The sequence below is a fragment of the Haliaeetus albicilla genome, chromosome 2 (assembly GCF_947461875.1).
Source record: "Haliaeetus albicilla chromosome 2, bHalAlb1.1, whole genome shotgun sequence".
In the NCBI taxonomy this organism is placed as follows: domain Eukaryota; kingdom Metazoa; phylum Chordata; class Aves; order Accipitriformes; family Accipitridae; genus Haliaeetus; species Haliaeetus albicilla.
This window is the reverse complement of record NC_091484.1, coordinates 8,155,909-8,182,527: the sequence shown is the minus strand read 5'-3', so window position 1 is coordinate 8,182,527 and position 26,619 is coordinate 8,155,909. Positions and strand designations below refer to the sequence as shown.

Genomic DNA, 26,619 nt, shown 5'->3' with positions numbered 1-26,619 from the left:
TTTGAAGTTATTTAAAGATTTCACAATTCTGCAAGCTGCACAACCTGCTTCCATCAGATAGAAAATCCAAGATGCTCCAGGGTTTAGTCTTTAATGATTAAAAACACCTTTCTGTGGCATTCCAACCTCTTGTACACTTATTAAAAGGGAGAAGCTACAGTGGAAGCTCCCAATAAGAATTTATTAATATGTCCAGGGTGTCCAATTACTTGAGAAATTTATATCAATGTGTTCAGTGACTGCATACAAGGTATCTCCTGTTTTGTTCTCTTTGTCGGTTTTGGCTTGTTTTTTTAGTGGAATGTGCTTTGAAGCTTTTCACTTGCATTGAAATGAGATACTGAATGTGTGTGTCATAAGGAGCAATGTATATTTAAAGCTTTTCTTTTCTATTGCTCTGACTTTCAAACATAGCCAGAGGGAAGACAGAATTGTTCTGGAGTACCAAAACTTGGCATCTCCTGAACCGAGCAAAAGATGCGTGTGAACCCAACTATCTTCACATCTTCCTGCCCAGATTCTTGCTCCCAAAGTCTTCCTTATTCTACTTATGCTCTGCAGGTCCCTGAGTAAAATTTGGATCCTAGCTGAGGCCTTCTCCTGTGCCTTATGGTAGGACAGGCAGTTTAATCCTATCAACTTGCAACCTCAACATAATGAGCGTGTTGACAAAGTGCAGTTGGGTATCTGCAGCTTGTGGCCGAAGGTTCCTGCAAAGCCACCAAAGCAGCTCCCAGTTTTAGGACTGAGGACGGCCTTTGCCCATGGATCAAGCTGGCTCTTGGCTGACCCCGGATCAGATATGTGGGTACTTTTGCCCTGAACCAGGTGGGACTGAGCTTGAATCAGGCAATGACCTCATCTGCAAAACTATTTGTGATTCCCATTGGTATAACTGAGATAACAATATGAGCTTTTTTCTGGGAGCTTGAAAGTCTAGATAAGTGCAACCCATACTGCCTGAGGTATGAGTTTTTCAAAAGCTTCCTTCCATTATTTCCATTAAATTTGGAGAACATCTCTCCTTTCTTCACCTTGAACCAACTCCATGCTGCTGGAAGTCCATCTGACAGTGAGGATACCCTTTAGTTCAAGCAAGACCTGCACCATTCCCCCGCTTCTCTCCTATCATCTCCTGTGTTTATGTGGAACATAGTTCAATAGCAGGATGAATCAGATGTGATTCGTTTGATTTACTATCAAGTTTCTGGGCACCTAAGTTGATAGCGGAGGGTAAAGTATCATAAACGTGCATACCAATTTGGGAAGACCGAGGGGTAACTCCCGTACTCAGAGTTCCCCTTTATTGCCTTGTTGTGCTCCCTGCCAGCGGCTGCCTCCTCTGCCTTCCCTCCTCCTCTGACATGCGGTGCCTGGAGTTCATTCAACAAACTTAACAATTAGAGGCAAAGAGTTCGAACTTGTCGAGAGGAACATGCCCAAGAAAGCAAAGTATAATTTACCCTGATTATAAAATGCATTCCATTCCACACTTGTTTTGACATTGTCCCTTGGAGAAAAATATTTTTGTCTCATAAAGAAGTCTCATTGTTGCTTTCCTTGTCAGGAGGAGGATTGCTCCATAAGAGTTCAGCTCCATCCAAACCCCACAATGTAAAGATTTCTAAAACTCCTTCTGGATCCAAATACTATAGCTTAAGTTTAATTTTTTATGTTGTTCCGAAGCCACAGGCTGATAGAGCTGAGGCAAAAACTGGACAAGAGTTGAAAGTGAATGTAGTCCTTCCTCTGCTAGCAAAGAAGAATATAGGAATATAGAAGGTAAGGTCCAGATAGGTATTGTATGAGGTGTTAATGCACTTCTGGATAAACAGACAAGAAAGAAGTGAACAGTAATATTCACATGGAGAGTTGGGCTCTCTTGGAAAAAGTACACTGTGACGTTGAACCAGATTCCAAGTGCGGTCTCCATCCGTACCAGCTACACTGCCCTGCCCAAAGAATTGTACTGACTCTGTAGTGGTTGATACCAGTTTCACGTTAGTTTACATTTCTCAGTGTCAACAAATGTATTCCTGTTTCTACCTCGGTGCACAAAAGGGATTTAAGGCAGCAGGATTGCAGCCCTGAGCTGCAGTACAAGAGAGTGAAGAGGCAGCAGTATTGGCAGAAAGGTCAGGACGTGTGCTGTTTCTGTGACAAAACAATTTAGCATCTCTCTGGTTTTTACTCTCTTGAAAGCTGATACTCAGAAATACCCAAGAATAAAAGTAAGTAAATGAGCATAATCCTCAGTTTCGTAATATAATATCCATACTTTTTTCCCAAGCCATGCCTGGAAAGACACATCAAAAAAATTTGAATGAAGCCACCCACGCTATGGTATATCAATCCACAAGTTATCAGAACAACACGCACATCCAGGGCAACAGATTAATGAGACTGCTTGTAGTTTCAATCTCAATAGGCCCTTTGTTTCTATTATCTGAAGTAAAAAGGCAGCTTTTTCTTCTAAAGCTACAACCCTTACATAGATTTTGAATATGTGTGCCACAAACGACATGCTGGAAATTGCTAAACTTTCTTCTTTTATAAAGAGTGATAACGCATTAAAAAAGCCACACATACACATGTAGTCCCACTGAGGTCAATACGATGTTTCACATATTTAAAATTAAGTACTTGCTGAGTTGTTCTCCTAAAATTTGTTCTGAAATGAACTTTAGCTACGAACAATTTGCAGAATTAGTTTTTCAGAGCCTTGGTTATTTTGCCTGATCAGTTAAAGTCAGCATTGATACAGATATGAATTCTACCTCTAGTTGTTGAGAACAAAGATCCTTCTCAGTATGGAAGAAGACAAACTAGAACAGATTATCTGTCATCTAATCACAGCACTGAAAGGTGTATGCAGAGACTGACTCAGAGCATACTATATAACAGCCAGCTTGTAATGAACAGAAACATATATGAAAAATGCCAGATTGTCACTCCGGAAAACTGGCATTCTTCGTCCATAAAAAAAAAAGCACAGATTAGTTGGCTCCAGCTTTGTCTGTACCATTCCCACTAACATGCCTAAAGCCTGAACAGAGTTAACTTCCTTTTGGATAGGTAAACCTCATTCACTTTCTTTTTGTGAAAGTTAATGTGGAGGCCAATGAATTCCAGTCATTTTATGATCCAACTATCTTCCTCTGAGGAGTAACTGTAGGAAACGATAACAGAGAAGTAGTGTTGTCATTGTCTTTCTAATAAGTAATACTGAATGAGCAAATCATTTCAAAGAAGCGAAGAACCAAACTGAATTTATCCAGCTGACCATTGGTGAAAGGTTTCATAGACATTTATTAATCTCAGAAGTATCATACTGGTTTTCATACTTCTGAAATACAAGAAAAAGCAAGCCATGTGGGTTTCTTAATGTGAAAGTCTGGCTTGGTCATTCATTATCTGTGTAGTTTGATAATTACCTATTTCCTAGGTAAATTGCTTTGGACATTTACTTTGAGGTAGCAGATTAATGAAGTTCTTTGAAAACTTCAGGACCTTGAAAATCTACAAAGCTTCCGGAACAAAATTTTCCAGGTCAGTGGTTATGGTACATTTAGAAATCCAGAAGACAGCACAAATTTGTGCCTCTGCTTGTATAGAGTTGGTCAAAACCTTACTCAGAGCAACACTTGTATAGATCTTTGAGTCCACTGAATTTAAGTAGTGAAAATAAGCAGTTCAGTAAGCATGAACCTGTGATTTACTATACAGAAGCAATAAAGGATTTCAAAATAGCTGATAACTACACTGTCAAGGACAGTTCAACCAGATAACACTTCTTCTCTTTGGTTGTCTTTAAAAGTTAAATCGTCGGAACATTTGTGACCAATGTGATATGCCTGGAATTGAACAGTAGTCCTGACTTTCTGTTAACACTTTTTTCATGTTGGCACAACTCCATTGGCTCTAATGGAGTAATATTAGTTTATAATACTATATGAAGTGACTTAGCGTATATTATTGTAGCAGCTTGGGTAGGTGTCCCCACACAGTCTTGCACCTTAGCTGCGGAAGCTCGCAGGGGATCGGGTAAGCACCTATGGTCTCCCAGCTCACCCTCCGTGGGCTCTGGGACCCAGTGCTCCCAGCTGCCGGATTAGTTTCAGCAGCACAAACTACAGTCGCTCTAAAGTACACACTGCAATATGATTTTCAGAAAAGCGACATTCTCACATAGTGCTGTACGATTTTTCTTACACCATCATTCACTCAGCCGGAGGCAGCCTTCACTTGGCAAAGACAGCATGGTTTTGATAACTGTCAGATTTACTCTTTGTGTAACCATCAGGCTGTCAGTCACAATGCTGGGTGGATGGCTTTCTTTTTATATACATCATTTCTTTTGATCCTGGCAAAGGTTCAAACTATTTTCATCCTTCCTCAAAACTTTCTATTGATTTTATCGCATCATAATGGCAGAGAAATGTAACAATCCTATCCCTGGAGACCTCACTACTGTGCACGCTGGGGAGAAACACGTTCAGACTGTGCTATGGATGCAGAAAACCTCCTAACATTAGCATTCACTGTTGTCTGATAGGATTATGCAGAGGAAAAGGGGCTGTAGGCATGGATTTAATACATTCTTGAACACTAGGGCTGGCCTGGATTGAAGGAATGGTTAGATTAATGGCACAAAAGGAGTCTGGCATCAAGGTTCTGTGCTGCAGAGCTTAAGTCCCCTGCACTTGCTAACCCAGGATCCACCTCGCCGGCGCTGGCCGGGCACCAGGCAGTGCCCGCTATACCCTTTCACCGGGAGCTGGGCTTTGCAAACTGTTTCCCAGCTAGAGCATCATTATAGCACACAATCAGGCAACTTGGGAGGGGGTATCATAAAGCAGAAGTTTTTCACTGTTGAATTAAAGTAACTTGATTTTGTAGAATTTCAAGTTCGAGGCCATTGAGGATATTAAGCAGAGGGATGAAAATACCACAGCAACTTTTTTGCAAGAAGTTACCATGAAAGACAAGATTTTTGTAAGGCTACAAGGACTTTATAAGAAACTATAGAAGAGTAGTTATAGAAAAAAATAGAAATCTTTATTGCATTACAAAATTGACTATTACCAAATTGACTAGAAAGATTCAGATAATGCACAAATTGCTTTACACATTGTAATATGGCTACATTTACATGTCTGAGTATAACAGCAGAGGAAAACAAACAAAAAAAAACACAGGAGACAGACCAACAAATGCTAAGGACTTGTATCATTTCAGAATGTACAAAAATAAAAATAACCATTCACGCTTACACTTATAAACCTGTCCTTGAAACTGCATCATGGGAAAAATACACTAGTGACCATAATAGTTAACATACAGTGTTACATGCAGGGCAGTGACAACTTTAACCTTTAGATACAGGTATTGAAATCTCCACAAGAAACAGACCTCTGAAATGTTTAGGATCCTTATGTCCTGTGGGTCTTTGAAACATACATTTTATATTACTCATCTGATGAAGTAACTATCCTGTTAGGATAATCATCATTTAATAGTGGCAGAACCCATAGGATTCCAGTGATTCCATTTATGGATAAGGCCTTTCATGCAATAAAAGACCACTATGGTTTTACAATAAAGTTGTGATAAAATGGCTTGTGTGGGAGTTGGAGGCATGAAACTCTGGGTATGAGCAGAGTATGTGGCAGGCACAGTACTGCAACTGTTCAAAGTACTGTGCAGACATGAGGAATAAATCCTGTTATATACCTTTGTTCTTATTTCCCTTTTATTAAGGAAGTGAATAGTGTTAGGGAAAGTATACTTCTTTAATTATTCTAATTTTTAAGGCCTGTTGTTAGCCTTATTACAGACTGCCATCTTACTTCTCAGTTTAATTCATGACACTGCTAATTTGATAAGGACTGAGTTTCTTTTCCATTAAGCCGACTCCTCAAAGCTCTTCAACTCTGAGCTAACAGGGCCAGTTCAGTCATGACTGTTGTCCCCACAGGTGTCCTATATGACACCCACAAGCTGGAAACCAGCTCTTTCCAAGCTAGCCTGCTGGACAGCTTGAGGCTATGATAATTTCACTGTGCACTAACAAGAACTATACATAACATGCCACAGCTCATTATCAAGCTCTATCCTGTACAGCCCCTCAGCTGCACTAAATCAGTATATTTGCATAGGTATATGAACGTGCATGGTATTTTTCTTTCCTTTTTACATTGCTAGTTACAGCTGACCTAACTAACCACATTTTCCCAATAAAACAGTATGGGAGCTTTTCTTGGTACTGTTTCTAGCTCAGCAGTTGTTCAAGGGACACACGTTGCAGTTTCTCCACTGGTTACCATAGGCTTTGACTTTCCCAGTTGATGTATATTTTTTCAGAGAAGGCAGCAGCAAGGTTGGCATTTATTTTCTGCAGCTGTATTAAAGAGAAAAGAATGTATATAGTGATCAATTGTTTAAAAGCAAATAGCACTGAATGAGCTTCAGTTAAAGGAGTTACTCAGATTATACTGGGTGATTTTTTTCCTGTGGTGTTGGCCAGCAAAAAAATACCACCCCCAGTATTTTTTTGTTAGCTTATTTGTATAAGCTTGTGAGCAGAGAAAAATCTTATTATACGTTTTTGGTTCAAAAAAACTGAATGTAAGTTGCAACATCGCATGACTATTTACAAATAGATATTTCTTTTCTTTATCTTTCTGTCTAAAATCAAGTTTTCTTATCTAAACTCTGTAGTGCACTGGTGTACTCTTCCTTCACTAGGGCATTTTCTTTTTAAACTGTATATTGAAGCTCAAAATCAAATACTGTTTTTCAGGAAATATCTTCTAGAAATGCAGTGGAGAAGTTATATTATAACAAAATAATGGCTATTATTTTCTCCTACAATATATAAATTTTTATTTCCCCATTTCTGATCTGCATCATGCACAGAACACATGCTGTCTTGGAGTTTAAAACTAGACAGCTAACTGCAGAGCCATAAGCCATGCAAAATTTGTCTTCTTAGTACATAGAATATTTTCTGTTAGAAGTAACAAAACGTGATGGCATTTAATAAATCTCTCGTGAGAATAAAGCTTAGAAAAATATCTGCTCTCTTACACTCACAGTTCTATAAAAATTCTAAATGATGTTCCAAGAAAAATGTCTTATATACTCAGGAGACCCTTATGCACATACCTTATCGTCTGTGAAATGCAATGGGAAGCTCCCGGCTGGGAATCAGTATTCCTGAATGGAGTGTTTCTACTGGTTTGTCGTCAGTTGCTACAATTTGGTATTTGCGAATGAGCTGAAACACAAACATTCAGTGAGCATGCTTTGGCTTCTAGATCTTCTGCTTAGGCTAAATGTTGAACAACCAGGCATTGTGTACAGAATGCCATTTTAGAGTATTTACCCAGCAAAGGGCCAAGTGAAGCTGTAGCTCTGCTACACGGCGCCCGATGCACATCCTCTTCCCAATGCCAAATGGAACATGAGAAAAAGGATTTATTAAGTCCTTCTGAAACCAGCGCTCTGGTTTAAACTGAGTCCAGCCATTAAAGTACTCTTCATTGCAGCCCAGGGCATGGCTATTTATCATTAGTACGGTCTACAAACAAAGCAATAGAGAGAGTCTCATTACAAATTGGCTTAGAGCTACCAAGTGAATCAGTTTGTTAATGGCAAAAAATAATGCAACAGTAAAGGTGAGGTAATTTCCTCAGAAGATGTCGTGTAATTCTCTGAAGATTATTTCCAACACAGAAAAGGTCATAGTTTCCCCAGAAAATCATGGGAAAGTTTGAATTTTTTTTAAATAGCACACCAAAATATTTTTATCTAAATCAAACAGCAGTGCAGGCAGGTATAGTTTTCAGTTTATGGGAATTCTTGGTGTGAATTCCTCATTCCTTATCCTGGGACTCATCCTTTGGCAAAGTCACTCTGAGACTGAAATACATCCAACTCCAGTGGATGGAGTCCACTAACTGACAGTCCAACAGGACAGTTAATCAATGACAAAATATTCTAGTAAGCTAAATTGACTTACCCCTTGGGGCAGTACATAATCCCCCAGAACTATTTCTGTGTCGATGGTGCGAGTGGTAAATGGCACCGATGGTGTTAATCTAGAGTGAAGGAAACAAAATGGGTTAAATTTCCAGCATTTCTTCTTCCTGTATCTATCATAGTTTATGTTAAACAACAAGGTGAACAAAATTATATATACTAGTGTTGTGGCTTAACCCCAGCCAGCAACTAAGCACCACGCAGCCGCTCACTCACTTTCCCCCCCACCCCGGTAGGATGGGGGAGAGAATGGGAAGGAAAAAGGTAAAACCCATGGGTTGGGATAACAACAGTTTAATAGGACAGAAAGGAAGAAACTAATAATGATAATAATAACAATAATAAAATGACAATACTAATAAAAGAATTGGAATATACAGGTGATGCACAATGCAATTGCTTGCCACTTGCCGACCGATGCCCAGTTAGTTCCCCAGTGGCAGTCCCTCCCAGGCTAACTCCCCCCAGTTTATATACTGGGCATGACATCCCATGGTATGGAATATCCCTTTGGCCAGTCTGGGTCAGCTGCCCTGGCTGTGTCCCCTCCCAACTTCTTGTGCCCCTCCAGCCTTCTTGCTGAGCATGAGAAGCTGAAAAATCCTTGACTTTTAGTCTAAACACTACTTGGCAACAACTGAAAACATCAGTGTGTTATCAACATTCTTCTCACACTGAATCCAAGACATAACACTATACCAGCTACCAGAAAGAAAATGAACACCATCCCAGCTGAAACCCTGACAACTAGAAAATTCTTTCTCCTTAGTACACACTAGCTGGTAAAAACCTGTGATCATTTTGCTTTTTGCAAATTATTTGAGAAGTTTACCTCATGGATTCTTTCAGACATGCTTTTAGGTAGGGCATATTCTTCAAGTCCTCAGCACTTGGACACTCATTAACAGCCAAAACACTCTGTATTTCCTGGAAAAGCTTCTGCTGAACATGTGGATTGCGTGAAATGTTATACAAAGCCCACAGTAAACTATTGGCCGTCTGAAACAAACCAAAAAGAAACATAAGACCTCCATTTGTGGTGACAGAAACAAGAAGTTGCCAAAAGTTCAAAGCAACATTTACAGCTGGTCACTGCCTTATGGTATTTTGTAAGCCTAAGGGATTATGTTGTTCTCTAGGAGTAATGAACAGAAGAAATAATCTAGTGATTTCAGGTAAAAATTCACTTGCACTTAGGCCACTGAAGCAACTACAGGATTAGCTCACTCTCAGGTGTTGTGATGGTTAGGTTATGGAAGAAAGAAGGGAGTTAGAAGGATGCTAATTTTAACAAGCTCTTGGAAAGTCAGGTTTACCGTTTCAACGCCAGCAATCTGGAGCTCTGCGATAGCAGCGTACAGCTCCTTCTTGGAAAGTTGTCCTGCAGAATAGATGTCACACAGGAAATCCTCCTGGGGGTTTGCAGAGTGTTTTTCCAGTCGACAGTCAATTGAGTGCTTGGCTGAGGAGGGAGAAACAGGAGGTAATTAATGGAAAATTACTAAAAATACTATAAATAAAAGCAAAAATATGTCTCACATGCAGGATTTTGAAAGAAGATACCAAGCTGTGATCTTTTTTCAGGCAATGAGTATTATACTGAATAATGGTATTTTCACTTTTTAGACAAAATAGTCACAAAAATCACTTCTGAACAGAAGAAGCTCCTGCAAACTATTAGGAATTCCACTTTCTTAAATTAGGAAAGGAAATCAGTGATGTGTTGAATGAAGTATTTAGCAAACAGAAATACAAGTGTGTAAAATTTATTAGCTTGGATCTTCAAAGGGGATCAACGTGTTAAAGAATCAAAGAGACTTAGCACTCAGACTCCCCAAGGGGAAATTTAAGCCTTTGATTTACTAGGGGAAGGCAAAAATAGATGCCAAATTTCTACATGCTATTTTTTTTTTAAAAATAGAGGACTAGATTTTGTCCGCCCTTTCTCATGAATATCCCAATTGTTAAGACCAGTTCCTAGTAAGGATATCTTCATGTCAAGTGAAAGTGTCACTGTCAGTGTTTTTTTCTGAACAAAACTGGTTTGAAGTGTCTTTCCTAAAACTCATAAAGTAAGAAGCAATAAAATAATTGCACATGTGGCTGGCTGACCAAAGGTCCTGAAGTATCAAGTACTCAAATACCCAAGAGAAATATATCACTCAGCATTACAATCATTCAAGCACCAAAATCTTTCTTAATCTATAGCTATAACTGCCACTGTCTAGCAAAATATTGCAAAATATAGACTTAATTCCATATCTGGAGTTAGAGTAATTTTTGTAACCTTGAAGGCCAATTCATCTTAAATAGACAGAAAATGTTGTCAAAAAGCCAAACTGTACTTTATGATTTAAATTGCTTCTGTTTTTAAGACTTACGACTATATCCAGGTTGTTCAGAAAGCCTATCTTTTTTTTTTTTTTAAGCAAACAGGCTTTTGTTGCATGTAAAATTCTTGTTTCTCAAGAAAACAACTCCCTTTGAGGTCTCTTTGAGGGAGGTCCCTTTTCTCACTCACATACCTTGCCTTTAGAGATATTACACACTTTCTGGCTATTTACTTTTATGGCAGATTAAAGTGGACTCATGATGTTGCTGGCTCCCAAATTTCTGGGGCTTCCTTGGGGATTGGGTATTGCCCCACAACCAGACCTAAGTGTTAGTCATAAGAAAACAGTGCTCCCATGCTTGGAATAGGTTTGTGGTTAGCTGCAGCAAAGGTGTCTCAGTCTGTGCCAAAGGCAGCAATTAACAGCAGCATAGAGCAGCAGCAAGTATGAAGAAAGTTAATTCCACCAAGTAGGAAACAGAGATTAAGGGAAAGGAAAGAAATAGTGTTTAAAACAAGAACCTGTTTTAAATATATCGTCCCATGCTTTAGTGTGAGCTTGCCAGACTTTTGTGTTCAGACCCTTGTGAAGTTCCACAGGGGTCACCATCATCATTCCAAAAGTAGCCATCATCTGTGGTGGAGAAAGAGTTTTTGAAATCTTTCTTTAATCTATTTACTTGCAATCTCTGAACACAATTAGACTGTAAAGTAGGAGGCAATTTTCAGGGAGTTGAGATTCTGGCAGATTTTCCATCCTGGACAGAAAGGATGGTTCTCAACCTACTTAGACCATATCCAGCTAAAAATTAGGAACAGCCAGTGGAGGATAGGAGGCTTTGCCAGTGGGTGATTCATCTTATCTATTTTAGGCACCTGTTTTAGAATAGGACAAGCCACCCTTTGGCAGTGCCTCTCTCTCCCTTGACAACAGATGGAGCTAAAAAACTAGGCTAGGCTAGATACCTAACTTTTAGATGGCTAAAATTAGGCAGATATAGATCACCAGAGTCCAAGTTGCAGCAAAATGCACAGCAGGTGTGCTTGCAGGAATGACTAACCTCCAAACCCAGCATATTCGCATAATCCCACACAACTCCAAGAGTCCCACCCAACAAACAGCAGTGTTGCACAACAGGCGTCTCAGAGGGAGAAGAAAGTTAACTAACCAACCTGACAACTCTATTTCCAGGATTACCTTGACGTCCATACAGCATTGTTCCCCTACAGATTTAGGAATTTCATAAATGAGACAGTCATTCAGTACTAGTTTTGCACGTAAGTGTCACCTTGGATATGCAAGGCTGCCTGCCCATACACATGTGGTACAGAAGCTTAAGTTTCCTTTTTCGGGTGACCCATTTAAACTGGTATGCTCTTGTTAGTTGTAGGGGTAGAAAATCACTACAGCCCCAGTAAAGACTCTTCCATACCGTTTTTACAGCCTTGATGAAGTTCAAACTTTCTTCTTCTACATCCTGCTGTAGGAGACCAAACCTCTTTCCATACAGCACCAGACAGATACCTGTTGTTAAGCAAACCTAGCATTAAATGATATAAACAAAAAGGTACATGGTGTCCACCATTTATTGTCAAGGAATGGCTTGGATTACCTTATTGAAAAATGTTCTATGATACACACCTGTGAGAGCAGCACTCAAAACACCCTCTGCACGTTTGCCTCAGACCCAAGTAGCAGTATATCTAGCTAAGGTGCCCTTACAGTGGCACTTTCTTCACAAATAAGAATCACCACTGATCCCCTCACAAGCAGCAGATCATTCTGACAAGCAGGGCTGGCATATTTGGCAAATAAGCTGTTAGGAAACACTACTGAAGAGAACTGAGTTGCAGAAAAACTGGGCCTGAAGAGGCCATCTACTCCAGCATCTCCTAGCCCTTTCCACAGCCAGAAGCCACTTGCAAACACTGGCAGCATCCCACACCCCACCAGTTTCCACTTGGTTTTTTGGGTGGTTTTTTTGTTTGTTTGTTTTTTTAAAGCTGTCACTATTTCTCCCTTTCCAAAAGTAGCCATCACCACTGACAGTGGAAGAAAAAAACCCCACTTTCAGGAACTCAATACACAGGTTGCCGAGATGAGCCAGCCATGAGCAGACACGTCTGGCAGAGCTCGTTCAGTTATGCGCTATACCCAACCATCCCTCCTCTTGGGAACCACTGATGCAGTTTCTTCTGCCCTAAGTCATTCCTGGCAGATGGTTCCTTAGTGTACTCTGAAAGGTTTCTAAAGATGGAGGCTCCTGTGTCGGTAACTTATTCCAGTGCTTCTCAACCCCAATGTAAACTAAACATCTTAAGTGGGATTTTCCAACTATTGTCTAAAACAAATACTTCTTCACTGTTATTGGATCATTTCATTGATCTTCTGCTGCTGATAAGTAACAAATATCAGATGGACAAAACCGGTCATGTGTTATCTGATCCTGCTCTAGATAAACGTGCTGTGATTCCCCCAAGTTTTGGATTTATAAGTCACTATAATGTTTGAATTTTTTTTACAAGCCACATAGATAACCAGACAGAAGAGTTTGTATAGTTGCTGCTGAATTTTGCACTTTTACTGATAGTCCCCTGGCTTTTCTGCAACCCACTTTCCATGATATTGTGGCTGATAGTTTGGAAATAATCAGCCTACACATTCATCACTGATCCTACTTTAACTGAAATGCCATGGCAGGTACAAAACACATACCATTCTCAGGGAAAAAACAACTTACTTTCAAATGACCATTTGTTGAATTCTGAATAGACATCTTCCATTTGTCCATTGTGGTTACAAACATCATCTATTCTGTACATGAAGTCCTCCAGGACCTAAGCAGTTGAGAGAAGAGAGAGAAAAGCAGGGAATAAAATGACTTCAACTAATAAAAATCCTGTGTAATTTAGCATTTCAGCTGTCTTTTAAATAGATAACAATTTCGCGTAAGAGAGGAGTACTCCTGTTTCCTGCTCTTTAAGCAAGATTCGATTTCCCTGTGTTAACGTATGCTTGTATTTTACACAACTGTCATGTTATTACTGCTTGTACTTTGACGAGCTGAGCTTTCCTCCACAGGGATGAAATGCTTCAGTCTGATGCTGGGATAATACTGGAGCTTCCACAATAAATAGGATAAAGCTGTTTATCACTGATGCTCCTCAAACTCAGTGAGGAACACAGACATTAAAAAGGGAGGTGTTCCTTGACGGGAGGAACATAAGAATAGGGGGTAAGGGCAAAAACCACTAAATGCAAGAAAAGTAAGTAAAAACTCTGTTTGCAGGAGCCCGTATCATTGTGGAATAATCTTATTGTTCTGGGAGGACGGGCAATCTCAACTACAGGTTTCTGTGTGGTCTCCCTTTTGGTCAGACCCTGATAATCAGTTTGTACTTACTATTCCCTGAATGATTTCAAGAGTATGAACTCATGGTTTTACTACTGTAGAGCAAATCGACAGCTATGCAGGCAAACCGGATCATTTGATCTGCTTTTATTTCCCAGGTTTCCAGGGGAGTGGGGATAGGGAAAGAGTTTCTCAAAGCACACAGTACCTCATTGATCGCGGTATCCAGTTTCGCAACTTCCCTGGGTTTCATTAATTTCTTTTGAAAGGCACTTCTTACCCTCTGCCAGTCCTTTCCTTCCCTAGATTGAATTAAAAACAGCGAGGCTGAAAAGAGAAAGGCTTAAAGAAGAAAAAAAAAGCCATCAAACCCGCGGCATGTGCAACGAGACACCTCCGGCAGCGCCTTCATCGCACCGACGGCCCCAAACTTGACGCCGCAGCCGCTTCTCGGCGGTAACCGGCCCTCCCTGCACCTCCCCGGGGGCCACTTACAGGATCAGCAGCCCGTAGCCTTCGTCGCGATAGTCCCGATAGGCTTTCCAGGGTTTGATCTCCAGGCGCTGAGGGCAGGAACTTTCCCGGCGGTACAGGGCTTCCAGGAGGCAGGGGGCTGCGATGTGCACCGAGTCGAAAGCCCCCAGCTTCATGCGGAAAATCTTGCCAAACCTCCTGTGGTACTCAGCCTGGGGGCGCAGAAGAGAGAACCCCCCGCCCGGTCCGGTGAGTGCGAAGCGCTCCCCTGACACCCCCCCCCGCAGCATCCCCATCCCTCAGCCCTCCTCACCAGCGTTTCGTGCTGCCTCTTGAGCCCCCCCTTCCAGAGGACGTCGGGCAGGCTGCCCATCAGCGGCCAGCTTGGGGGGCCGGGTAAGGCGGCCAGGGGGTGGCCGCGGCCCCGCAGGGCGCAGAGGGAGGAGGCGAAGAAGCGCTGCGCGGGGGTCCCGCGGCCGCAGGTGAGGGCGGGGGGCCGGAGGAAGATGCTGCAGGCTCCCATAGCCGCGGCGACGAGACACCCATTCCCCCCACGAGATGTTCCTATATAGCAGCCGGGAGGCTCGCTGGACTTTCATCGGGGGCCAATGGGAGCCCTGGGTGGGGTGAGGTGGGGCCGCTTTGGCCCGGCCCCGCCCGGCCCCGCCCGGCCCGGGGAGGCTGCGGGGCGAAGCGGTTCATGAAAGGGTTCAGGCGAGGCGGGAGGGCACCGCGCCAGCGCCGTCCGCGCCTCCGTCCCGCGGAGCTTCCCCGGGGGCTGCCGGCGGTCCCGGTCCCGCCGCCCCGCGGAGCTCCCTCGGGGGCTGTCGGTGGCTCCGGAGCCGGCGGTGAGAGGGAGGCAGGAGGCGGCCAGGGCGGCAGGTAGCGGCACCCGCTCGAGCGAACGGTGTCGTAAAGCGATTTCTGTCTCTCTTTAAAAAAAAAAAAAAAAAAAAAAAAAATTAAAAAATTAAAAATCGGCTTTTTAGCGGGGCGAGGCGGCCAGGGCGCACTGCGTGAAGTGTGGGGGGGGCTGTGGTGTTCATACCGCAGTGCACAGGTGGCTGCGTAGTTCAGTCTTTCCTCGGTAGTTGCACTCTGAAATGATGGAATAAAAATTGCAAGGGGCTGAGAACTAACGAGTTGTGTTGGGTGGACTGCTCTTACCCTATCTGGCTGACTAACCACCTATTTATGAAAAGGGCATGCGAGTGCATCATCTGAGAAGGCAAAATTCCCTTCACTATTAGTGTTGGCAGCCATTAAATTCCGACAAAAATCAGTTATTGCCATAAGTCTTAATCGGAAACTGCACAGTAACCCTCAGAGAGAACCGAAGGCTGTCATGCCAAGTGAAGGCAGGAGAGGTGCTAGCACAGACAAAGCAGGTCAGGACACCTGGGTACTTCTGTCCTCTCCTTGCAAGAGAAGTCAGAGAGGCTGTGGATCTTGCTGCAAGACAAAAAGCTACCTGTAAACCAGAGGATTTCCAGGACAGACAGGTATGCTACAATGAGGACTTGATTTTCTCCTACCCCACGCTACCTTTTTTCGTCTTTCTCAAGTTGTGTTTTGTGACTCAGTTCTTAATCCCCTTCATTTAAGTGTCTGACAGTAAGACGCAGAGTGTGCAGATAGATGGGTGTGTTACGCAAGGGACAAGCGGAGGAATAATCAGAAGATGGGTCTGACATGGAACCTGAGACCCATAAAGGCATATGTCTCAAAGTCAAATTAATAACAATAAAAAGACCAAGGTAGCAGTGATCAATACAGAGAAAAATGTACAAAAGCATGACAACTCACTGCAGACTCTTCCTGTGATTTTTGTACATCCTTCCCAATCTTGCCCCTCTATTTCAGTGATTTTATTCTATGGGATCATACTACATGGGCCACAAGATCAGACCACTCTCTAGGGTGGGCTTTAAAATTAAAGCTGGTTCAAAGGTTTGCAATTTTTTTTTTTTTTTTTTTTTTTTAGGGAAAGTCCCCAAGTTGATATTCTTGTGATTCGTTTTCTTTGAATCAGTTCTACTGAAAACACATCTTGCTGTCCTTGTAGACTGAGTGCAGTTCAGGCTTCATTCAATGATAAGTTCTTCTGAGAAACCAGACAAGAAGAGACAACTCGTGTGCTCTGTGGACACCTGTCTATTTAAGGAATCAAAATGAACTCATTTGAAGGGTCACAGCTTAGTGCCTGTGAAACGATCTCTTTAGAAGAGTCTGGAATGGGCAAGTCAAGACTAAACTGGGCACAGGTCAATTTTTCCATGTTCGTCGCTGCTATGGGGAAGAAACCACCCTGTTAATACGAAATCTTCTCTATTAAGCTGTTTTTAAATTACAGAATGGAAAAGGTTTTATTTAACTTCTGTGGTCGTGATGTAACTCTCTGGCAGGGAAGCTAGTGTATTTGTAGCTCAGCTAGGCCTGGAGCTGAGAGAGCTAATGATTGCCTCAATTTCTGGTAAAGTGCAGTTCTAAGGGCATTTTCAGCCTTCAATTCTTCCTCCCCTCCCTTTTAAGAAATCTCAAAAACAAGCCTTTAATTTTCAGCAAGATCTTTTCTTGTGACCTTTAGAGCATATCAAGGGTTATCTTAAAATGACACTAGTTACAGGGTTCTTGAACTGAATTTTGGGGGCATATCCTCACAGGACTATCACTCCACTGAGGCACCTGTAACAGTGAAGATGTCACCATTGTCCTGCAGATGTCTATCCACAAGACTTCCCGGTATTTTCTAATAATTGTAACAGCTAATAACAACCATGAGTGAAAACCCCTCTTCACTTCTACACTGTGGCAAGGAGTATTTTTAGGTCAAAGACCAGGAAATATCTGAAGATCAAAAATAGATAGCTTATGATACATATTCTTCTATGCTCCTCTTTTGCTACAGAAAAAAATGTGGTTTGATTTCTGCTTCAGAAGTCAGGAGAGAATGTTCCTTGAAAAACGATCTGCCAGTGTGATGCTTCTGTAGAAGATCTGACAGGGACTGTTGCAGAGGTACAGAAAGACTGTATTGCAGCATATCTTTTTCATCACTAAAATACTTAATCAGTGCCTGAAGTCCAAGTTTTGGAGCTGCTTCCTAAGCAGAAGTAATTGCTAGTCCTATCTCTTGGGAAACAATAGTAACACATTCCTTAAATAAAGCTTGGAATTCCCATCAAGCTGAGAACTCCTCACCAGGATTTAAGAGACTGAGGTGTGCTTGGAAATCTCATTGAACCACAACAGCTGAACTTCAATAAACATATCAAAAGCATTGAGCTCATGCAAAGTGAACTGACTGCTTTTCATGTAGTGCTTTTCAAACACACTAAATATTACTAAAATAACTCCTCAGTGGGAAAGAGCTTTGGACTGGTAGTGGATTTTCCTTCTTAGTACCTGTAATTTCAGGAGGTTTTTGTGGTGTATTACACAATTCCTGTCTCCTGACCTGGAAAAAGCTTTTTGCTATTTTGGCCCTAAAAATGCCTTTGAAGTCTCCTATGTTTTCTAAAATGCTGCATTGTAAAAGTGCTATAGGAGAATGGGTAGACTACACAGGGAGTATCTCTGTCAAAAGAAGGTATTTCACAATGCTGGCGAAGACAAACTGAATGCAACTTGTAAACTCTAGTGTCAAAACACAAAGTTGTTATTCCAGGTTTTTGCTCATGTTTGTTTATACACTTTTAATTCTATGTCTCTTTCCAGCTGAGGATCTTAGAGTTTTGTAAATATTGATGAATTTAACCTCAGCTTAGGAAGTGGGAAAGTACAGTAATTCCCATTCTACAGAAGAGAAACTGAAATGTGTTTTAAAATTGAGATCTCAAAGTTGTTGTATAGACACTCACTGTGAAATGAAAGCAAAAGAAATCTTTATTATATTTTTACTCGAACACTAGCTTTTTAACACTAAACTCTTCCGATCTCACTGCATACTAGATGATTATACTCCTTCTACAACATGACAGTAGCAATGTGGAAATAAAGGTCTGCTGAGCAAGCTGAGATCAAGGTAATCCTTAGAGAGGGATCTAGAAAAACAGAAAGGTAGATGAACAGCTCAAACTCCACCAGCCAAGGAATCTTCTAGCTGGCCATGACCTGTTTGAGATACCTACCTCTGCAATAAACATTGCGACATTCAACTACTGAAGGAGTCTCTAAGTAAGTACGTGGTTCAAGAAAATTAAGATTTCTTGACTTTAAGCATAGTTAGTGATAGTTAGTGTTTACTTAAAAAAAAGTTAAACTATCTTTTCTGTGAATAAATATTTATTATCTGCTTTACATGAAAAAATAAATGCTCCACCCATACTTCATTCTCTAGAGAAGTTAAGCTTACAGGGGGATAAGTCAGGGAGAAAGTGGTGACCATAGATCAAGAAACTGAGGTCCATGACATGATGTCCTGACAGTCAGCTTGGAAATATTCAGGACTTGACTGGCTCTTCTCTTTTCTTCTGCTAACTAGTACTTGCTCTCTGGGCTTTTTAAGTTTCTTGTCTCTTTTAGCAATCTTGTCCTCCTTGAGCAGGGAAGGGAGTTGTTGTAGCAAAGGATTTGTGCATTAGGATGCTGTGAGAATGACTTACTGTATAAGGCTGAATTTTTCTCTTTGGACAGAACTGACAGAAGTCTAGAAGCTTTCTTCACCTTCCACGCAGCACTGTGGAGGCACATTTAGTTTAAAAAGCAGTAGCATTTAGGAACCTGTCAGAACATTTAATTTTTCAAAGCATGTGGTTCACGTTCAGGAGGTAGGAGTTTCACAAGTGGATATTGTGCCATGGACGGTGATACTGGAAGTCCTGGTTTCTCTTTACTAGTCTTCAACGCTTCCAGGGGAAAACTGAGGGAATTCAGAGTGAACTGAATCCCTCAGGATGGCTCAGAAGTACCTACTGGAATCACGATTTTGTGGTTGAGCAATAATCGTGGGTGGATACCTTCATACTAAGCTAGTATAGGACAAGCCCTGTTCCCTCTCTCAGCCTTGTTTCTTCCAGATGTCCATAACGCATCTTTTTCCTGTTGACACCCATCCTACCTTTTATGTTCTGCAATTTGACAGGCCTAATGTACAATCTAACTATATTTTATATTTGTCTTAATGAATAGGGATGCAATTCGGTTATTTGCTTGCAAACGAATTATGTATTTTTATGACAGTGTAAAAATGTGTCAATTTATTGCTGATGTTATCAGTGTAACATGAGGTTACACAAAGAAAAATCTTGGAAGACACAAAAAGGTATAATGTAAATAGTATTCTCCTTACCACTTCAACAGGGTGACTTACGCTCTTTTATGCTGCCTAAGGATCCATGACATGTAAGCACCGTGTCTTTAGATCTAGTCTTTATTGAAACATTTTATTTTAGCAGTATCAACAAAATACTATAATTATATAGATTCCATAAATTACCATTAAACTCCTTTATTTTTTTGTGGTGGGTGTTAGTGACTTCAGATGATGTATCTAAGAATCAGGCCAGCTTGCATCCAATTCAGGTTAGACCTGCAGACAGTCCTGTGTAAATATGCAGTATCTAGATATCTACATTTATTAACTGATCCTAAAGGTATAGAGGGCAGGAGGGTCCTGGGAAGCATTAGGAGGGACTGTGAAGGATTCTGCCTAAAGTCTAAAGAAGCATTTGGGTGGTCAAATTATGCCCAAGATTCAGGCCAAAGGAGTCAGTTACAATTTGCCGTATCACATGGAGACATGGATTGTTAGATCTCTATACAGTTCAAAATGTAGATCTTCAGGCATCCCAAATCCAAAAAAGCACCTAAATTCTGTAGGTATTTATGCATTTATGTTTCCAGCTGTAAAAACTAACAGCTTGTGTCTCTGCCGAATTTCATGTATGCAGCTATATGCGTTCTGAGACAGTAATTCTTGGTGATTTTTCCCCATTGGGAAATTAATCTTGATTTTAGCTCTGCTTACAGAAACCGTGTACTCAAGAGCAATTGTGTATATTAATTTTTGTGTGCAATTATACATTTAACCTTCTGCTAAGACATTTTACATATGCAGTTGCCTTGTTCACATGCCGTTAATGTGCAAAGTAACACTTCTATTATGGTACTGAAAAATTATGAAAATATTTTCAGTTTTAGTGGTATTAATCACTCTACAACGTAAGAGAGTGACCAAAAACTGTTTGCCAAAAGCAAGGAAAGCTTTCAGAAGCAGGAAATGTTGAGTATCCCTTTAATTCAAACAACACTTGAAATTTAAAATAAAGATCTACGTTTATGAATCTGAAGCTTTTAGTTGTTGTATGACTGTCTTAATTGCCTAGAAAAATAGCTGTTGTATGACTTCTTCAGAGAATTTGCTAAAGCTGGTTATACAAACACTTGAATCAGACTCAAACTCATGCAATTTACTGGATTTGTTGATTAAGCCTGTAATGTTTGCACAGATTACTTTACTTTCGGTCTGATGGATGTGTTTCTGCTGAGGTAAAACTGACCTCATACCAAGTCTGTTGAAAGCAAACAGATTCTTGTTACTTGCTAAGATTTCAAAGGCTCTATTTCTGTGAGATGCTGCTAGCCAGTTTGTCACAGAAAAGACAATAACAATATTGTTCTTGCACATTTTGCTTACATTTATCTTATAATAATAAATATTTATCTTACTGTTCCTGCACTGCCATGTTGTTATAAAATCTCATAAAGCATAATTGTGTGAATATAGTCTTTCATGTTATTTTTGTATTATACTGCATTATATTTCTAGAATTAGATTTTCACAGATATTAGTATCTGATCTCTAAATTCCGCTGAAATACCAAGATAATAGGTGATGCTCTCATGAGGTTAGCATCTTGAACTCTTGACAATATAGGAGAAAGATGGTTTAGGAGGTTAAGTTAGTGACTAAGTAAGCGGTGTCTCCCCCCTGAGCCAGCACAGAACTCAGAGCCCCCACCAGCTGTTAGTAGCTTCTATGCCGTTTGCGGATAATACCTTCTGAATGATGTACAACACCACGGCTATGACCATTTGCAAGTGTTCAGAGAGGAGGAGTGCTTGTTATTAGTATTATCATCACCTTGCCCATGATTAGTTTGGTAATAATATCTGGTCTCTAAATTTCCCAGAAATGGCAAATAAATAGGAGATTTTAAAAGTTTTTTACTAACTATTATGGAGCACTGCTGTTTTATCCCAGGGAGGGTGTGTGTGAAAGAATCCTTGCCTGTGGCCTCTGGAGCATTTTCTGATGAAAGGTCTAATAGATATGTAAAAGATACTATTAATCCAGCAGTAGTTCTGTAAAACCACAGAGATGAGTTTGAACTTTAACTAGTGAATTGCTGTGAACTGAGTGCATTTTGCTTCTATTGTCTTCATTAGAGCCATAAGAAAATATGAAAACACTATCTCCCTTTACCATTAGTAAGCCAAAAGGCACTTGGGCTATGCTTCGCTGAACTCAATACCCTCTGGGCCACATCCTGGTTACTCCTATTCATTGCTTTTGGAGGGATTAGAGCAGACTGCATCAGTAGTTCATCAGATAAAGCCTTTGCCTGAAATCCTGCTGTTTATTTCAGTTCAAATGCCTGGCCACAGACCTCTCTGGGGAAGAGTTTAGTTTCCTCAGATGTATGACTACTGAATGCAACTATTGCCCTTGGGAAAACATTTAATATATTTATTGCTCTATTTGGTAAAGTATCAGATGAGAACATCTGATACCTCCCTGAAGAAAACTCTTCTCCCAAACTCCACTGTGATTCTGCCAACACTCCCGCCACCAAAAAAAAAAAAAAAAAAAAAAAAAAAAAAAAAAAAAAGGAAAAAAGACAAACCTGTGCAGATTAAAAAATGCTGAGTAACACTACAGACAAGGCATATTACTGACAGACCTGCTGTGAGTTTAGAACCAACCTCCAGATTCAGTGGCAAATAAATTTGTAATGCTTTAAGATGAAAGAATCCAGCAGGGTGATGGTTAAGCAGGGAACAGGACTCTACTCATCCCTATGTGTATTTTTCAAGAAATACATACCAACTGCTCTTAGAAAGGAAATTATTTCTACCTGTACAGGTGTAACTGAAGACCTAATTTCAGGTAGTTTGTGAGCAGTTCTCATTGAAGATGAGCCACAGAAGTAAAAAAAGAGCAAGACTGATGCTGCAGCTGTAGGCCTTGTAGAGAGACATCCAGTACAGGCCACAAAAAGTTCCCGGTAAACTAAGAGATGTTCCACCACTAGAAACATTTCTGGAACAGGATGGATTGTGGAGTAAGAGAAATACATGGCTAATATTTTGGACTCTGGTATATTCCCTGTTCATATTGAGATGCCAAGCAGTGGTGAGGAAGGGCAGGGTTGCAGAGATAGCTCTTACCTTTTATTTTAAACAAAACCAGCATGAGGCAACAACTGTTCTGCTGGGCCAGAATTATGGGATTGTAAAGCACTATTTTTACAGAATATCCTGTCCACAAAGGTGGAGTCAGGTCTTCTACTGTGCTTAACCATAAAGGGATTTCCCAGCAAAAGGGAATCTCCAGCTTCCATCTCAGGCACAAACAGCCAGCAGAAACTCCCCTTGGTTTCATGGGTCCAGCTGATGCTGCAGAACTATCTGCAGAGCACTACAGCGAGGCAAAAGAGAAGTTTCCTTCACAGAGGGTGAAGTTTATTGGGATGACTTGCTGAAAGGAGCTAATGCAATTTAATAACTCTAATGGATATATATGAACATAGGGGAGGGCTTGAACGACGAAATGGTGATGTTGCTTTTGACTAACGGGGGAATTTCTTTCTTTGAAAGAATAACAACAAGGTTAGAAATCTGAGAAAATTTGCCTTCCTTTCCTCAGACCACAAAAGAATGAAAAACTAAGGGGTATTTGTCCTATAAATACTTAAGGCTTGTATCATTAAGAGCTAGCCTGTCTTTTTGGAAAAGAACACCCTTAGAAGGGGATTTTTTTTCTTCAACCTCCATTCCACCAATGATGCTGGTACAAGAAGGGCAAACGTAGGCATGCTGACATAAGGACCTTTATATCACAGTAAGTCACATTGTCTCATGTTGGAAATGCCATGCTACTGCTAGCTCTGTGCCTACATGATTTGGAAGCTGTACCCCTTTAGTATATTGGCACAATTAAAATAGTACAACTTTGTGCGGCTTTTGCTAATAGCAATCCACTTCATAAAGGCTAAATCTAGATAAGCCAACCACTTCATCTCCATTAAGTTTTCTCCATTTCTAATGCATCTTGTATTAACAAACATTGTTGATGTGTGGGTGTTTCAAGATGCTCAAAGGCTAAGGAAAAGCTCTGTGTAACTTCAGGGAAAAGGGTAAAGAGTTTCATAATTCAAAACCACTCACTTAGGCAGCAAAGAGCATGGGAAGACTCTTTCCCACTGAGCTGTATTGAAAAAGGCTACAGCAAGTAATATGAAATGAAAATGTGAAAAAGAGCCACAAAGGAGATGTAAGATGAAGGGTGTGGGGGTTACACACAGTATGGAAGGGATCCCACCGAAGTGCAAGGTGAAGCTAACCATGCTTGTAACAACAACAAGGACCAGTACAAGAAAGAGCAAGTCCTTTTATGCAACTGAAAGAGAAATGAGGTCACTGAGTTCAATGAGTTTATCTTACTCCACCACTAGATGTTTGCACTCGTGCACTGTTTTCACTTTTATTTACATAAGAAAGGTCTACAGTAAGTTACTCTTGGCAACAAGCTCACACCACAAATCTTGCCTGAGCATGTGGGAGAAAAAGATTTACTTTCAAAGCCTTCAAGTCATCAAATTCTTATGAAATCCACTCCTTTTCTCTTGAAGGAAATTACACTGGCTCGGACCTAACATGTATTATTCGGTTAATCCACCCGCAGAAATAACCATGGTTTAGACTATAACCTTTCACAGTAGGATCTTTAAGAAGAGAGAAGGTAGGTGACTTAGGGGACAGTAGAATGGCCAAAGAGACGAGAGTTTGTTCTCTGAGAAAAAGAGACTTAGAATTAGGTTTTTACATAAATTAATAATAACATAGTTCTCCAGGGAGAAACTTGGTGATTAATTTTTTCCCTCGGTGGGAAACAAGTCAAAATTATGCACCAAAATGAAATGTAACAGTCAGCCTGAGGTTCACTCAAAATATTTTCTTTTCTAATCTGTTTTTTCTACTAGTTTGTAACAGCAGTTTTGAAATGAGCAGTCATCCTGAACCGAAAAAACCCAGAACTTTTTCATTCAGTAAATACCCATTATAGAATATTTTGATAGTTCTGAAATTTTTTCCCTTAGCTAATTTTTAAGCTAGAAACCTGCTGCAATCTTTCCCACAAGTAGTTGTGACTCTCTTACATTTATTCAGCAAAAAGCAGTTACTATAAGAGAGGTCCTAAACCAGCTCTATTATGAAATGAAGCTGAACACTGTTGGTGTAACCTCCATCTCTGTAAGTAATAAAGCACGAACCCAAACTTTTCATTCTTGCAGGCAGTAGGGCTGCTATACTGTTTCCATCTATGATGGACCAAGTCAAGGCTGGCAGACAATGGTGTTAGTATATGTGCTAAGACTTGAATAAAGCGTGCCATATTTCAGCTCCTCTTAATAAGGCCTAATTGCAGGAAATTATTAGGAAACTTTAAAAATATACACCCATTCTTCTGTTGGGTGTTGTCTTCTATTGTCCTCCATGGATCCCCTTTGGAATGGACTTTTATGAGCTATCCTGGAGCAAGGATTCTCCTGCAGCTGCAGGACTAGACTCTCGCTCAGCATCAAGAGGTTCTAACAAAAGCAAACATTAGCAATCTGTTCTGCTGATTGTTCCTATGTTTTTCATTAGAACAGTCACTGGATAACATATAGCATTATTTTATGGTTCAGGCATTAGGAGGGGGGTGGGAGATGTGAATTTGGATGCCATCAGACAGCAGGGAAGTGTACATCGGCCTCTCTTACCATCAGTAATTGTCTGAAGAACAAGACAGTTGCGTGCAATCAGGGTATTAGGCTTTTAAAAGCATAGCTTGAGAAAGAAAGGCTATAAATTTTTCCTTCAGGAAATGGTTTTGATCTTTGGACTCCAAACTGGTGGAGGCAATTAGCAGCCAGAAAAGGTTCAGCAGTTTTGGCTGCCTGGGACTGAATGTGCTGACCCTAGACAGCTCCTTGGTCACAGCGCTGTCTAATTTTCCTTCTGAAGACCCAAACTCTCCCCAGTCACTGCTCAGTGAGCTGCAGACTCTAACCCAGCTTCCCAAATTGCTTTCCAAAGCCAGACGCTTTAAAAGCAACCGTCCAGGGCCCTGGACCCTCCGTACCCAGGTCCTTCTTTGGGTCTAGCTCTAACGACTTTCAACTGCAGTTCACAGGAGGGCATAGCAGAAAGATGAATCACAGCAAAACACCTGAAGGTATTTCCAAAAACCTTTCTGTATCTTACACTGCAGGCTTGTTGCCATCACCACCTGACACTGGCACAACAGCGTATCACTCGGAAATCTTTGTAGCTGAGGTGTATTTAAATTTTTGAAAGCTCGCGGGTACCGGAGATGCGGATCATTCTTCAAGGTCTTGGCAGACCCAAGCAGGAGCCGACCACGGACTCTCAAGGAGTCTCAGCCACTGTTGCCAGCAGCAGCAGCTAGGCCAGCGTCCACTAGTGCAAATGCCTACAGAAATCCTGTCAGTTTTGAGCCCTCGTGTCATTTAACATCCACACGTGCCCATCCACCACGGCCCCAGGGTTTTGGATCGCGGGCCTTGTACCCACTGCAGCTGAACATCAGGAACGTACGATGCCAGGCCTCTCCCCTGCGGTTGTGAAATGTTATGATGACTCGGTTTGGTTTTTTTATTTTTTTGTTGTTTTGTTTTGTAGCTGCGAGAAGCTAAATAAACTTAAGCATGTGGAGGCAATTATGCAGCATAAATGCCAGCTATCCCTGTTTCTGTTTAGGGGCTGTCAACCAGCATTTTCAGAAAAAAAATACTTATTTTTGTTTAAAAAAGTCCCTCCACAACGATTTGAACTTGAAGGCCTTTTCCACCTCCGTTTCCAGAAAAGCGCCTGGTTTGGCTGGCGAGGGCCAGGGCCAGCTGAGAGGAGTCTCTGGCCCCGGCCTCAGGCTGGGCAGGGCCCGACCGCCCCCTTCTCCCCGCTCGGGGACCCTCCATCCCCGCCGTAGGCGCCTTGTACCCCCCACCCCCCCCGGCTGCGGCTGCTGCTACACCGGGCCGGGCCCTCACCGGGCGCCCGCTGGGCTTGCGGCATCGGCCCCGAAAGGGCGGGAAGCCGAAGCGCCGTCTTATGGCGCCACCTAGCGGCCGCGCTGGCAGCCTGCAGCCACCGACCTCTTTTTCGGTCGGCGGAGGGGGCGGAGTCGGG

General features: G+C 41.4%; 1 protein-coding gene across 1 annotated transcript; it reads right to left on the bottom strand.

Moving 5' to 3' along the window:
* Positions 1-5,042: 5,042 nt before the first annotated feature.
* CYP24A1 (cytochrome P450 family 24 subfamily A member 1) lies at positions 5,043-15,181 on the bottom strand. The gene is made up of 12 exons (XM_069804905.1): positions 14,516-15,181; positions 14,224-14,414; positions 13,937-14,030; positions 13,117-13,213; positions 11,809-11,900; positions 10,898-11,009; positions 9,360-9,505; positions 8,876-9,042; positions 8,024-8,102; positions 7,388-7,582; positions 7,168-7,279; positions 5,043-6,400 (listed from the first exon to the last, which is right to left on the bottom strand). Exons 1-11 carry the CDS (start codon positions 14,723-14,725, stop codon positions 7,169-7,171), a joined length of 1,494 nt encoding a protein of 497 aa, XP_069661006.1. The 5' UTR covers positions 14,726-15,181; the 3' UTR covers positions 5,043-6,400; position 7,168.
* Between the last annotated feature and the right edge of the window lie 11,438 nt (positions 15,182-26,619).